The 12,669-nt window shown below is 49.0% G+C and overlaps 3 protein-coding genes across 3 annotated transcripts; all 3 read right to left on the reverse strand.

The window, feature by feature from the left end:
* Nucleotides 1-8,455: 8,455 nt before the first annotated feature.
* LDX57_005169 (uncharacterized protein) lies at nt 8,456-9,244 on the reverse strand (the record flags this gene model as incomplete). The annotated part of the gene is made up of 3 exons (XM_046086848.1): nt 8,456-8,617; nt 8,667-9,038; nt 9,134-9,244. The coding sequence occupies 3 exons, from the start codon at nt 9,242-9,244 to the stop codon at nt 8,456-8,458; spliced, it is 645 nt and encodes a 214-aa protein (XP_045942814.1).
* A 343-nt stretch (nt 9,245-9,587) lies between these two features.
* Nucleotides 9,588-10,740, reverse strand: LDX57_005170 (putative alcohol dehydrogenase; the record flags this gene model as incomplete). Its single annotated transcript, XM_046086849.1, has 2 exons — nt 9,588-9,884; nt 9,940-10,740. 2 exons carry the CDS (start codon nt 10,738-10,740, stop codon nt 9,588-9,590), a joined length of 1,098 nt encoding a protein of 365 aa, XP_045942815.1.
* A 575-nt stretch (nt 10,741-11,315) lies between these two features.
* LDX57_005171 (uncharacterized protein) lies at nt 11,316-12,344 on the reverse strand (the record flags this gene model as incomplete). The annotated part of the gene is made up of 1 exon (XM_046086850.1): nt 11,316-12,344. One exon carries the CDS (start codon nt 12,342-12,344, stop codon nt 11,316-11,318), a length of 1,029 nt encoding a protein of 342 aa, XP_045942816.1.
* Between the last annotated feature and the right edge of the window lie 325 nt (nt 12,345-12,669).

Here is a 12,669-nt window from a genome sequence, read left to right on the forward strand (position 1 = left end):
CATGTTAGGGGCAATCATATGAAGTCATCGCCCATCACCATATTCACCAGATCCCTGGTGATGGGCTGTTGCTTCCATTCAGAAAGTCTTTGTTCCACCGGTTCTCGAGGGCTGAAGGTACGTGAAGAAAAAGACCTGGAAATAAAAATTAGATAAAAATAACGGCGATCAGAGTGCCGATCCCACAGGAACGACATCACTTCCCTCGCAGCTGCATTGATCAATAACCTCCTTGACGGGACACAGCTTAATTTTTCAAGGGATGTGCCTGACAAAATATCAATCAACATCAACCTCCAACCTCCCTACCTAGGTCATTTCGATTCTATCGCTTGAGTGTTCACTATCTTCTCCCCGACAGCCTCACCTTGCGACCTGACTAAGCCCCAAACGGGGCAAATGAATTGAACCGAGGCATCGCTCAACGGACGGAGTAGGAAACGGATAGCCCCAAAAATGATCGATCCAATAACACCGAAAATAAGAAAATCACCTTGACCAGCACGTTGAGAAAAACTGACAATCCAAAAGATAAAAAAAAAATATAATATTAAAATTAAAAAACCGTTTAGGCCAAGTTCCAGCATGCATAAGGGATTAAGGAACGACATAGGGTTAGATTATCAGGGCAGTGGGCCCTCAAACCATGATCAGCAATCTTTTCTGGAGGTGATGCTTGGCTCGAGTCGGAAGCACGCCGTCGCCGGTACGGATTAGAGAAGCTGAGCTTGATATGGTTCGGACGACATACTCCATGCACATGGACTTCCGTGTAGCGGTCCGCGGAGACCGACCTTCTTGATTTTCTATTTTTCTTTCCAGGAGCACGGATTTCAATTACGCCAATGAAGCCGAACATGGATGGCTCTTCTTTTCCTCACCAAAAATATCACTTCATTAGTATCCAATATCCATAGCAAGGCCAGACAAAATTAACCCGGACCATACCCATCCATGCATATTAAATAATCACATCACCGGAACTTCTTTTTTTACTCGGCCCTGGATGTGCCCACAGTGGAAATAGTAACTGTAGCATCAAGGCAGAAACTCGTTCGGTGAATGCTCGGTGAAAAACAAAACCCGCAGCCACAGCTCCGGTTAATGCTATCCATCAACTTCTAACCCCCGGTACGGCGCTACTGCTTAGCGGCGGTCGGTTCCTATCGGCTTGTCGATTGCCGTATGTGGGATGGATAGCCATAGGCCGCGGAACTGGGGGATCTAAGGGACAGGATCCGTTTGTGAGTGTTAGACAGCTAATCATAGTCGATATCTATGATCTATTATTACGATGAATGAGACTCTAATTTCTCGAGACGATAGAATCGGGATTAGAGTGGTATGAGAGTCGAACTGTCTCTCAGCCAATTCCCCTTATGTCTTATTACGGGAATGAGTTAATCTAGGATCTAGTCAAGGGAAGAAGAGTAGGCCAAAAAGGTATGAGGTAATAGTAAAGCTGCCTAAGTACGGAGTCGGAAAAGTCTTTGCACTTCTGACCGGATCCCAAACTAACCAACCACTATGGAGTGCACCATTGATTGCTAACCTTGTTGGTGACGGTAGTAAGAATCAGGGGGACACAGTACGGAGTACGGAGAGATAGACCCCAATCTCAACCAAATACGGTTGTTTCTTTTATGTTAGTCATTCCTATTCTGATCATTTTTTGGGGGGTCTTTTCTGGAATGGATTCGAAGCACATGGGCGGTACCGAAGAATTCGCCATCATGGAACGAGCCTCTACCTAACGCCGGGACTCCAATCACCGTCCGCGCCGTTCAGAGATATATTTCTGCAATCGGTGGTTCTCGTTACTTTTGCTTTCGGGATGGTGTTAGGCTACCAGGATTTTTGTGCTTAGGGTCGGGGTGAGCCACACTACTTCCCGCTTTCTACTGGTTTTGAAGATCGAGCGAATTTGGAATGGTTATTGGCATTGACTGAATCGATTTCTGGTCTCTACCAACATAATCTACAACTTTATTCCCGTAGATGATAATAGATGATATGCGTGGTCAGATTACTTGCTCGAGACCATACTCCGAAGTTAATGGAGATGTATTCTTAGCTATCTTATCTGCGCGATTTGCCTTTCCTTTTTCTTTTCTCTTTCTTTTATGGGCCCCCATTCCGATATCCGTTCCGCAGACTACCGGACTCTTTACTTCTCTAGTCATGGAGAACCGCGGAAGTGCCGAAGGGGCCTTGGTTCGAATCATGCTTCGGTCTACGGAGTGCGATCTCCAAAGAAAAAGTTTGAACTTTGAACCAGTGTTAATTATAGAAGCGTTTTTCAGACTTCTCCGTATTCCGTATTCCTTACGGAGGACTCCTATAGACTTTCGGATAGAGATCTGAAGACCTGGTTCCATGGATGAGAGAGAAAACAAATATGAAATGTTTAAATAATAAATAAAAATCGAACACATAGAAAATGCAACCCTGTCGAATAATTAACAGAAAAATACCCGACCAACAAATCAGAGTCCCTGGAATTTGAAGCAGGGACTTGCACGTTCGGGTCACACCGCAGTCCACCCGACAATCAACTTTTCCTGCCTTCCCGTTTTCTTTACAGTTCTTCGACTTTCTGTTCGTTCGCTCGCTCGCACATCCTCCTGTACAGGGACACACACACAGAGAGAGAACTAGCTTGATTCGAACGATCTCGATACGCCACGATCGTCGAGTAAAGACGCTCACCCCGTCCTCGACATCTCACTGTCCTCGTCCCATCTCGATCCCGGGAATCCTAATTCAATCTGCACCCCGCCAATCCCAATTCCCACGAGATTAACCAGCCAACGACCGGGCGTTCTGTAAGGCGGGGAATTGTCAATGCAATAAATGCACGTCATCCTTGCATCGTGCTGCATCGTGCTTCTCTTTCCTTGTATGTACGTCGGTTGGCGGTTCATGCGCTTACAGAGTTACTTTGTAGGTTGTAGGTCCGAACTAGGTATATCCTGTACCTAACGTGGCTGGTCTCTTAATCTAATGCGTTCATTTTCCTTGATGCTTGGATGAAATGACGGGACTGTCTTCGATAATGGCGACTCCACGGCATAGTCTTTGCAAGCACCATCCCGCAACTACCATAATAGCACTAATGTAGGAGTAGGTCTGGTAACCCGCCCGTCTGCCCGTCTACCCGTCTACTAACTACACATGATAATCCCGTCCGTCCTCCCGGGCATCTCCTCCCGCGCGCAGCGTGGCCTTAAAGAAAACCCTTACCGAGTGCATATACTACCGTCCATCCGGGCTGCAAGTCGCGATGCCGCGGCAGGAGGAAATTTTCACTTTCAGAGGATCCGATTGGTGAGGATGGGCCCGATGTCAGGGTGATGTACTGTACCTAGTCACGGAACGGATATCGTAGTTAATTGCCTTGCCTTGCTCTGTCCGGCCTTGCCTGCCGAGGTCTGTGTTCTGTAGATGAATCTTGAACCATCTGGAAAGTTGGATGGCAAATGCAGGGCTCGTTTTGGTAGGTTGGTTAGGTTGGGTCAGTAAGGCACAGGGCGTGGGCGTGGCGTAAACTTATCCGTCGGGATTTTTTTTTTTTTTTTTTCACTCTTTCTTGGGGTTTGATTTTCCGGTTCTCCTTTCCTTGTAAAGTATGTCTACACTGTAAATACTGAACATTATTTTGGATAGAGGGTTCTTTCTGAAAACATTGGACTCTACTTCTTTTTTTCCCTTTTGATTTTATTAACGTACCAATTCATTTACTTGCCAACAAAGAATGACGAGTCCTACCTACTAACTCCAAAACCATTGAACCAACAAAATACAAACCGGATAGATCCTAGTCAGTTGCGAACCGCTAACTAACCGCCTTGGCACAAAAAGGACCCTGTGCTAGTTCGTTCATGCCCACGCCACGCCCATGTCTTCCTCCCTGTAGACGCTGTCGTTCGCCAGCACGGGTGACTACCGCTGCAGTTTCGGATACAGGCACGTACACTTTGAGATTATACTTCAATAGTGGGAATTAGCAATTGGAAATTTAGGTTTCTGATTCGTAGATTCGTAAGTCAATCCCATGATATTTATCTACGGTGTTCATGTTGTGTAGTACATGCATGCTATTACTGTGTACGGAGTAGGACAATCGCTGAATTTACTCGGGCTGGTTCACAGAAGTCCAACGGTCCACTCCACTAGGTGTTGATTTTTGTTTCGGTTTTCCATCCCGCCGCTGATTCTTCTGATCGGCACGTTTAGGTCTGGTAGCTGCCCTGGTTGATGTTTGAGGCTGGGTTGGGGGTGATAGGATCGGGCAAGGTAGGACTAGGAACTTAGTGTTAGTCTTACAGATTTACAGTTTACACACACATACTCCGGGAAAGAAGCAGAAAAAGACGTAAGAATTGTCGATCGAATTACTATTATAGAACAAACATAAACATAGGGTTAGAGACTTGAGGCTTAGAGGCGTTGTACCGTGGTTCAGAATTCAATGGGGTTGGGTTTCGGAGCCGGTTTGCGATTACCCTAGGATGAGGATGGATTGGGTAAAGATGTTCATTTACTTACTTGGTGAGGACGGAGTACGGAGTGACTATTGAGTACTCTGTAGAAGAGGGTCTTTCCATTTCCTGTTAGTAGGACTACGTCTACTCTGCGGAGTAGCATCGAGAAATATTTTAGAAGATCAGCATCAACGAATGGAGCAGAAACCTTGGAAAGAGACATGATGTTTCCTGGTATTGCTGGCTATGAAGCCTCAACCATACATCTATATATTACATAATACCGTAGATAGTCAACTATTCTATTCCCAGGACTGTAAACGTCCTAACCACTCCCAGACCAAGAACAGGCAACTCACACGCCAATCAGATCATCGCCAACCCTAATCGCAAACAACAAATGTCTCACCAGAGTTTCCGTGCAGACTTGAATCAGCTTGACTAGCTCACTCTCTTCACCCTCACAAAGGAACAAAGCCTAAGGTCAAGGGTCAGCAAGCCACGCAGACAAGAAGGCCACGAGGGTAAGGCACGGGATTACGGACTCTACGGAGTTCCCTTTACCCTGAAACCCCGAGTCCGGTTCCATGAAACATGAACAATGCGCAGCGTAACGCGGCACGGCATCTCAGCAAGCAAGCAAGTCAGAAGCAAAATACGGAGACAAGTTTCTAACGCATTTCGAACGGACCATGACGATCCCCAACAAGCACCGTCGCCGTCAGTCAGGGATCGTCCGCGGCTACGGAAGCTGGAAGTTAGGTAGCATACTCCGTAGAGAACAGGCACCCGAGTTTGACTTTGGCTTTGGCAGCAACAGTTAGTTAGTTAGTTAGCCAGCCAGCCAAGCACTAAGCAAGCGGCAGCACGGGACAACCAGGGCAATTTTCGGAGAATAATGCGGGATGAAACGACGAGCTGCTTTTTTTCTTGGTCAGATTTTTTTTGTCACAGTTCCGGTGGGATGAGCCACGAGGGATCATCGTGCCATCGTCATCGTCATTGTCAATCTACAGTAAAAATAATTGCTCTAATAATTGCTTCTTTCAGCATCTTTTAAGGTTTATCCTTGGAGAAATTCCTGAATCCTACGGTGGGATACTAACTATTATCTTCCAGAATGGCAAACAACCCAATTAAAAAAATAAACCATGATAAATGAAAACCTCCACAGAAGAACGGCAGAACGAGTATTAGCCAGGGCACTATAGCGATGTAATATTAAAGACCAATTAAAATAGATTAAGTAGAATATAACCTAATCGTCGCTGATTGGTTTACATGGCAGCATTATCAAATCGTACGGAGTGATGTATATTTTGCTCTCCGGACAGTGCACAGGTACATACTTTAGGGAGCCTAGACTACCAGTTAGGTCTCAACATCGACCAAAAATGAATATTCAACGTCTAACAAATCTAGCAATCTTGACGATTTACAAGACATGCGCTGAAGAAGCACGGAACTCGGAATCTACACTGCTTCTTTCTTCCGTATCCCCCTTTTTCTTCCCCGAAATCCATCACTAATGGGTAATGACTGTGGAGGAGGATTGATTGCGTGGACCCTGGAACAAGGAGAAAGTATAATTCTAACAGCTACACCTTGGGCGGCTAAAGCCTTACTCCGTACTCTAAGGACAAGGGCAAGAAACCTATGATCTCTGGGGAGCGGCACGGTGTATATCCGGAGTTGGGGCGTAGGTCCAGCCCAACGAGGAGGAAGAGGGGAATCAAGCCATGATGACGAGGACATTGCCATGGGTCCTGGGACTATTGGGTGACTAGTTTCTCAGCGACCAGGACTTTGCTGGAGGTAGACTTTTCCTGTCTTCCGGAGTACGGATACTTTTCACTGGATTAGTTCAGCGTCTGGACATGGTTAAGCAAGCACCTTCTTCGTAGAGTAAGGCAGTTGGTTATCAGAATGGGGCAGGCTATCCGGTGGTTTGGATAGACCGAAGACTATCACTCGATAACTACTGGAGACGCTACATAGTCGTCAGGTAGTGGGTGATTGATTGATGTACTCCGTACAGGGCACATCAGACCCGGACCCAGTCAAACCACCTACTCATCCATCCATCCCACTTGTAGATCCAGAGCATCAACGGTCGAACGACCTGAATGTAGAAGTTTCTCTTGTAGATGAAGTTTATCTAGTCGATTGATGGACAGACTCTCCCTCAATAGTTCGTGATAGCTGGTAATACCCAGTGGTCTCACAAACATGACGATTCCGGCCCACGACCGAGCAGCTGGAAGAGGACCAGGACCACCATGTCGATACACAGTCTGCCAGCGCCCATCCCATCTCGTCCCCTCCACTCTCCCATTCTTCCCTCCTATCCCCCTATTCATCGGACCCAGCTTCAGCTCGCCCAGTTCTGCTTCCAACCCAACTCTGGTCTCTCCACCTCCATCTGAACCACAACCACCGGATATTCTCCGATCCTCAATTATCCAGGGTACCTTCCAAGGTGGTAATCTCCCCGACGTCCTGAATGGCTGATATATTTAGTAAGGTTACATTGGGGAGGAGCTCTGCTCAGCGCCTTTCCTCATCCATCAATCTAGCTCGTTAGGGAGATTACGGTGTACACTGTACAGAGGTAGGAGGTCTGTTAATTAACCTATTGTCTATCTAGCTATCTATGGATATCTAGGGTGTACCAATGCAGCACACAGGGAGAATGAGACGGAAAAGAAGAGACACGGGATGACCGTTCATCCATCCAATCTCCGGTCAGTCAGAACCCAGTCCTCAGTCACCTTGAGCTAACCAGCTAGTCCCTCATCACCATTACTACGGAGTATTGCCATCACCATCATGAGACACCATCATCCAAGACATTACCCGGTAGAGAAAAAAGAGAGGAGCGGGAAACCCAGTCCCAAACCCAAAGCACCTAACTCTAACCCAGCAAGTCCGTTGGACCTAGACGAAAATAACCCTCAATATGGAGACAGAGAGACAGGAATGGGGTGTGTGGATGATGGATCGTATTGTTCACCGGGTCAGAATCCAGCTACTGGTCAGATAGGCCGGTCGTCCATTCATTCATCGTCCGTCGTCTATTCACTCGCTCACTAGGTCAATCGATTGATCCGGCTATTGTTGATGGGGTCGGTCATTCATGATTGGAGTCCGACCACTCATGAGTATATGGATGTAGACACCAGGTACAGATACCATAGAGACGGAGTACTGGGTGTCACATCGTGCGATGAAATAGGATTGGATCATAGGACAGGGGAGCAGAACCATCCAACCACTAACCAAAGCAAGCGAACAAAAGACAAAATGTACCGTGCCACTCGGAGCAGAAGCTAGAAGCCAGAGAGGAAGAAACCTGGCAGGCAGTCCCCAGTCCCAGTCCCCAGTCAGTCCCCAAAATGCAGCGAGCAGAACGCAGCACAATCAGACCGAACGAATTAACAGACACCAAAAGAAGAAAAAAAACCCACCCCCCCAAAAAGAAACCAGACGAGAAAAATAGACGAAAATTAAAAACAAAACCCTCAGCGTGCAGAGTGCAGAATGCAGAATGGGGAAACGAGCCGGGCTGGTGTTCGCCAAAAATATCCAAAACACAACCAGTCAGATGGCCGTTCGTGTCGGGAAGTCGTGGGATCAGCCTGCCAGTCCCTGGACCTTTGCGAGGGCTGTGTTCGCCGGGCTGAGCTGAGTTATGGGTCTGCACTCTGCAGTCAAGGGCGTTTCCAGCGACTGCAATGGTGGGAATTTCCCTGCTTGCAGAATTCCTGATGTTGTTGTCGTTATTTGGGTCGAGTTAACCGGTTCAACGGTTAACGCTTGGGGGGTCCTCCCTGAGGGTAACGCCGACCGCTGCTTCAGGGGTCATTCTACCGGGGTAAGTAGGTCTTTTCCCTGACGGTGTACAAGGTTGAACAAGTCAATTTGAAGACAAGCATTTGCTAATTCGCTAAAGTCGACTGCAGGTAATAGAATCAGAATCTCTCAGCAGTCTCCTCCACCGTCCGACCATAGCACAATGGAAACAACTTCCCCCAGAATTGATAGAGCCCCGGACGTCTCTCCTTCTCCGTCACAAGCCACTTTGCAAACGAACATTCCGACTCGTAGGGATCGATGCTGCGGAAAGGGACAATCTACATTGGTCAATAGGGAAGCGAACCTCGCCGGCGTAGGTCGTCTCACCTCGTCGTACTTCTGTAGTGCATCATAGTATTGAATCGACAGCCCGAATCGCCTCTTCAGCGTGTCCTTCTTAATCTTCCGCGCAGCAACTGCATAGAGCGTGGATAGAGTGTCCCAATGAACGCCCTGATGATCGCCGATGACAATTCCCCCGGGCATTTTCCATCCATGTCGCTCGTAGATCACCTCGATCAGCCGAGTGAGGGTGTCTGCCTGCCAGGTCATCAGGAGCTCCTTGTCGAAAGATCGGATATGACGCTGGAGCTTCATCAAGTCGAGCTCCAGCCGTAGCGTGCTGGACCGCAGCATGGTCATCTTTTGCTGCAGCTTGTCATTGCTGGCCTGCAGTGCCTTCAGGGTTGTGGAGTATGTCTGGGAAACAACAGGTAAGCATGATATGAACAAACCCATCGCGACCTTTGCGGACAACGATTGACATGAGGGTCTACAATTGCAGATTGACCTACCCTGAGTGCAGTGTCCGACGACGGCGCTGAAGGATACTTGGACGAGGGCTCCATTTGAGCAAGATAGAAGGACATCCCCGGTCCGTATCTCTGAACGATGTCGGCAGTCATGATGGTGGGTGCGTTACACGCTGGGTAAGAACTATCAAAGGATGGATCAACGATCTTGGAAATAGATGGATAACCATGCAACAAGGTAAATGCCAATGATGGCTTTGTTCTGACATTGCAGAGTCGCCGCAGGGCGCACCGATATTGACATGGACATCCGGGTTTGCTGGAATGGGAAGGTGCCATCCAGACTCATGGATGAGGCAACAGCAGGTAAGCCTGATGGATTCCACTCCCTTCTCTGGTTGATTCATTCATGAAAACCGTCTTGTGTATCTCTTTCATTTTTACCTCCGAGAAATCTTGCAGTACCGTACAGAGGCTAACATTCCAAAAGACCATCCTACAGTTTACTCTCCGAAGACTTGCCGAACTCAACGACCAATTTACCAAACTGCTTGCCCTCCTTCAACTCCTGGAACAACGCGTCGAGCCCTGCGATATCACCCAGGTCGGTCTGCAGCACGCGCGAGACCACCGGTCGGATCTTGTTGGTCTTTACAAACTCCACCATCTCCTTGAATTCCTTTCGAGAACCCATCGTCGAACCGCGGACCTCGATGTTTCTCATCACGGCTTGCATCAGGAAAGGCATCTTGGGCGACACGGTCATTCCATAGACAGAGAGGATCCCACCGAGCTATAGCAGTCAGTAAAAACAACCCGATAAATATAAATCTTGCAAAGAAACGCACCTTGAGCAACCTGACTGCCTTTTCGATAGCATCGCCACCAGCACCGTCGATGACGGCGTCGAAAGATCTCTTCCCTTCAGGCAGCATGCCCAGCAGCTTCTTCTCCCAGGCCTCCTCCTTGTAATTCACACCACCCTTCGCACCCAGCTCAATCGCCCTCTGGATCTTCGCTTCACTCGAGCTCGTCACATAGACATCTGCCCCTCTGGCGATCGCAAATTGCAGCACCATCAGCGCGACTCCTCCCCCGATGCCCGTCAATAGTACCGCCGCGCCTTTGCCCGAGTTCCTCTCCCCTGCCTTAACCACCAGGGCCCTCCACCCCGTCAAACCGGTCAACGGCAATGCCGCAGCCTCCGCATCAGAAAGGTGCTCGGGCGCCTCCTCGACCTCCCCTTCGTCAATGACAAGAAACTCCTGCATCGTACCCGTCGTATAGTGCTTCGTCCCGCCGAGAATGCGATACCCCTTGGGATCTTCCGGTCCGTCGGGGGAATCCTTCCAGCCCAGCCCGGGGTTCAAGATAACTCGCTTCCCCTGCCATCGCTCTGGGCTCGTCACGTCTGGCCCGGCGGACACGACCACCCCGACGCCGTCGGCGCCCATTGGCACGTCGAACGTGATGCCCGGGTAGAGATGCTGGCGCAGGAAGACGTCGCGGTGGTTCAGCGATGCCGCGGTCATCTTGACCAGCAGCTCGCGGCCCTGCGGAGTTGGCTGGAGCTGGGTCTGCACGTTGAGCGGATAGTAGACTTGGCCGGGTTTGCCATCGACTTTGGTGAGGAAGACTGCTTTGGACATGGTGGGTTTGGATTCACTGTAAATTCTGGTAGATCTGAAAATTAGAAGATGCGGAGAAGGGGTTAAAGAGTATAGTTAATGGAATTTTCAAAGGGAGACGTCTCCAATTTACGTTCAGGGGAATTAATCAGAAGATGCGGGGATGTTGGGCCCGTTATCGATAACCGAGGATGCGCCGTTATATATTATCATCAACCGTAGGCAGACAGTAAAACAGGAACATGAGATTTTACTACTCAGTAATGAGACATTTTGTTAATAACTGATTGTTTGTATAATAATTCGAAGAATTGTAGAAACTGCTAGATTATTAGAACAGTCTATACCGTATATACCCCGGTTCCGCTACTCCGTACAGGCAGTCCTAGAGATGAAGTCATGACTATCTATGCAATCGATCGTTACCTAGACATGTGCGCGAAGGCAATTCACCACAAAAATTGAATACAATGTAGTCTATTAACACTGCCCTAACCATTTCCGATCGTAACATACATTCATCACTCATGAATCCGTGACCAGCAATCAACCCCCCAGAGATCTCCCACATACCAAGACAAACTCAGCACAGCACACTAGGAATAAGCATCCGACTGACAGATATCACACTCGCACATCCTAACAACAGAGACCCGATCCCAAGGCATTTGATGACGACTGTCCCGACGGGTAGAATCGTCCTGCTGGCGATTATCGACGAGACAAGGACGAGGACGAGGTCGTGACAAGAGTCTTGCACGCGGAGATCTGGATGCCGATCGCTCAAACTGCACCCGCTGAGTGCGTGCAGGTCGCGCGTTGCCGTCTGCGTGCTCTGGATCGTACAGTCCTCGCTGTGGAGTCCGAGTGTTTTCTTGACGAGGGGGTCGTGAATCACCTCGTTCTCGTCCACGTCCATGTCTACGTTCACGTTCACGCCCACGTTCAGATCCAGACCCAGATTCAGATCCAGTCGGGTACCGAACCCGTTGAGAACGAATCGGTAGGGAGAAATACTCTGCACGACGCTCTGGACGAGGAGTTTCCACTGACGACTGCGAGGACCGGACAGAGTAATGCACCTGGCTAGGGCGGTTCGTCGACGGACGGTATCCAGCAGACGGGCGGCGTGCTTCGTCATGGTCGTCCTCGCCACGATATCCTGTTGGAAGGTGTTCAAGTCGTGAATGCTCGCGTCGACTTACAAAGACATCCTCCTGCGAACTACCAGACGATGACACAAGTATCTCATCGTTAAAATTGGGACTGGCGCGACGGCTCAGCGAGCCAGTTTCCGCACAGGAAGAGTAGATGTTCGATCGCTGGTACTGGATATGATACGTGCTGTCTCGGACAGGCGAGTCTGAACCTGACCCTGAACCCGAGCCCGAGCTCGAACCCGACCGGGCAGCCCGCGAGACGTGAGGCTGCTCGGTAGCATGATCACGGCGCCGGTGATCAGGACGTGGTACGTTCGAAGCCCCAGGGGTAGGAGGGCCTACGACGGGACATACAGCGCGGAGGTGACCGTCGTGTTTCTGGGCCTTGCGCAGCGGTTGAGCTTGGTAGTACCAGACGTATGGGAACTCGTCCTTGTCGGGTTTTGTGCCCCAGCAGAAGAACATGGTGGAGGTTGATGGATATGATGTGATGTGATGGAGATGCGGGTATGATGTCACTGATTCGACTCACGGATTAGGGGGTAGTAGGGACTCAGTAAGGAGGGTGGGGAGGATAGAGTCAAGTAAAAGAGAAAGATGAAGATAGGAAGGAGAAGAGAGGGAAAGGAGCCATGACTACAGTTGATATAGAAGGGATTCATCTTGTCTGTCATTATGAGTAGTAGCTAGGAAGTATTGGATGGGAGAGCAAACATGTCTCTATACGGGGGAATGGATATCTTTATCTTTCTGGGGTTTGTGGAGGATAAGCGGGCTTCCATGTTGAAGA

This window comes from Aspergillus melleus (assembly GCF_016097325.1).
Source record: "Aspergillus melleus strain CBS 546.65 chromosome Unknown contig3, whole genome shotgun sequence".
In the NCBI taxonomy this organism is placed as follows: Eukaryota; Fungi; Ascomycota; class Eurotiomycetes; order Eurotiales; family Aspergillaceae; genus Aspergillus; species Aspergillus melleus.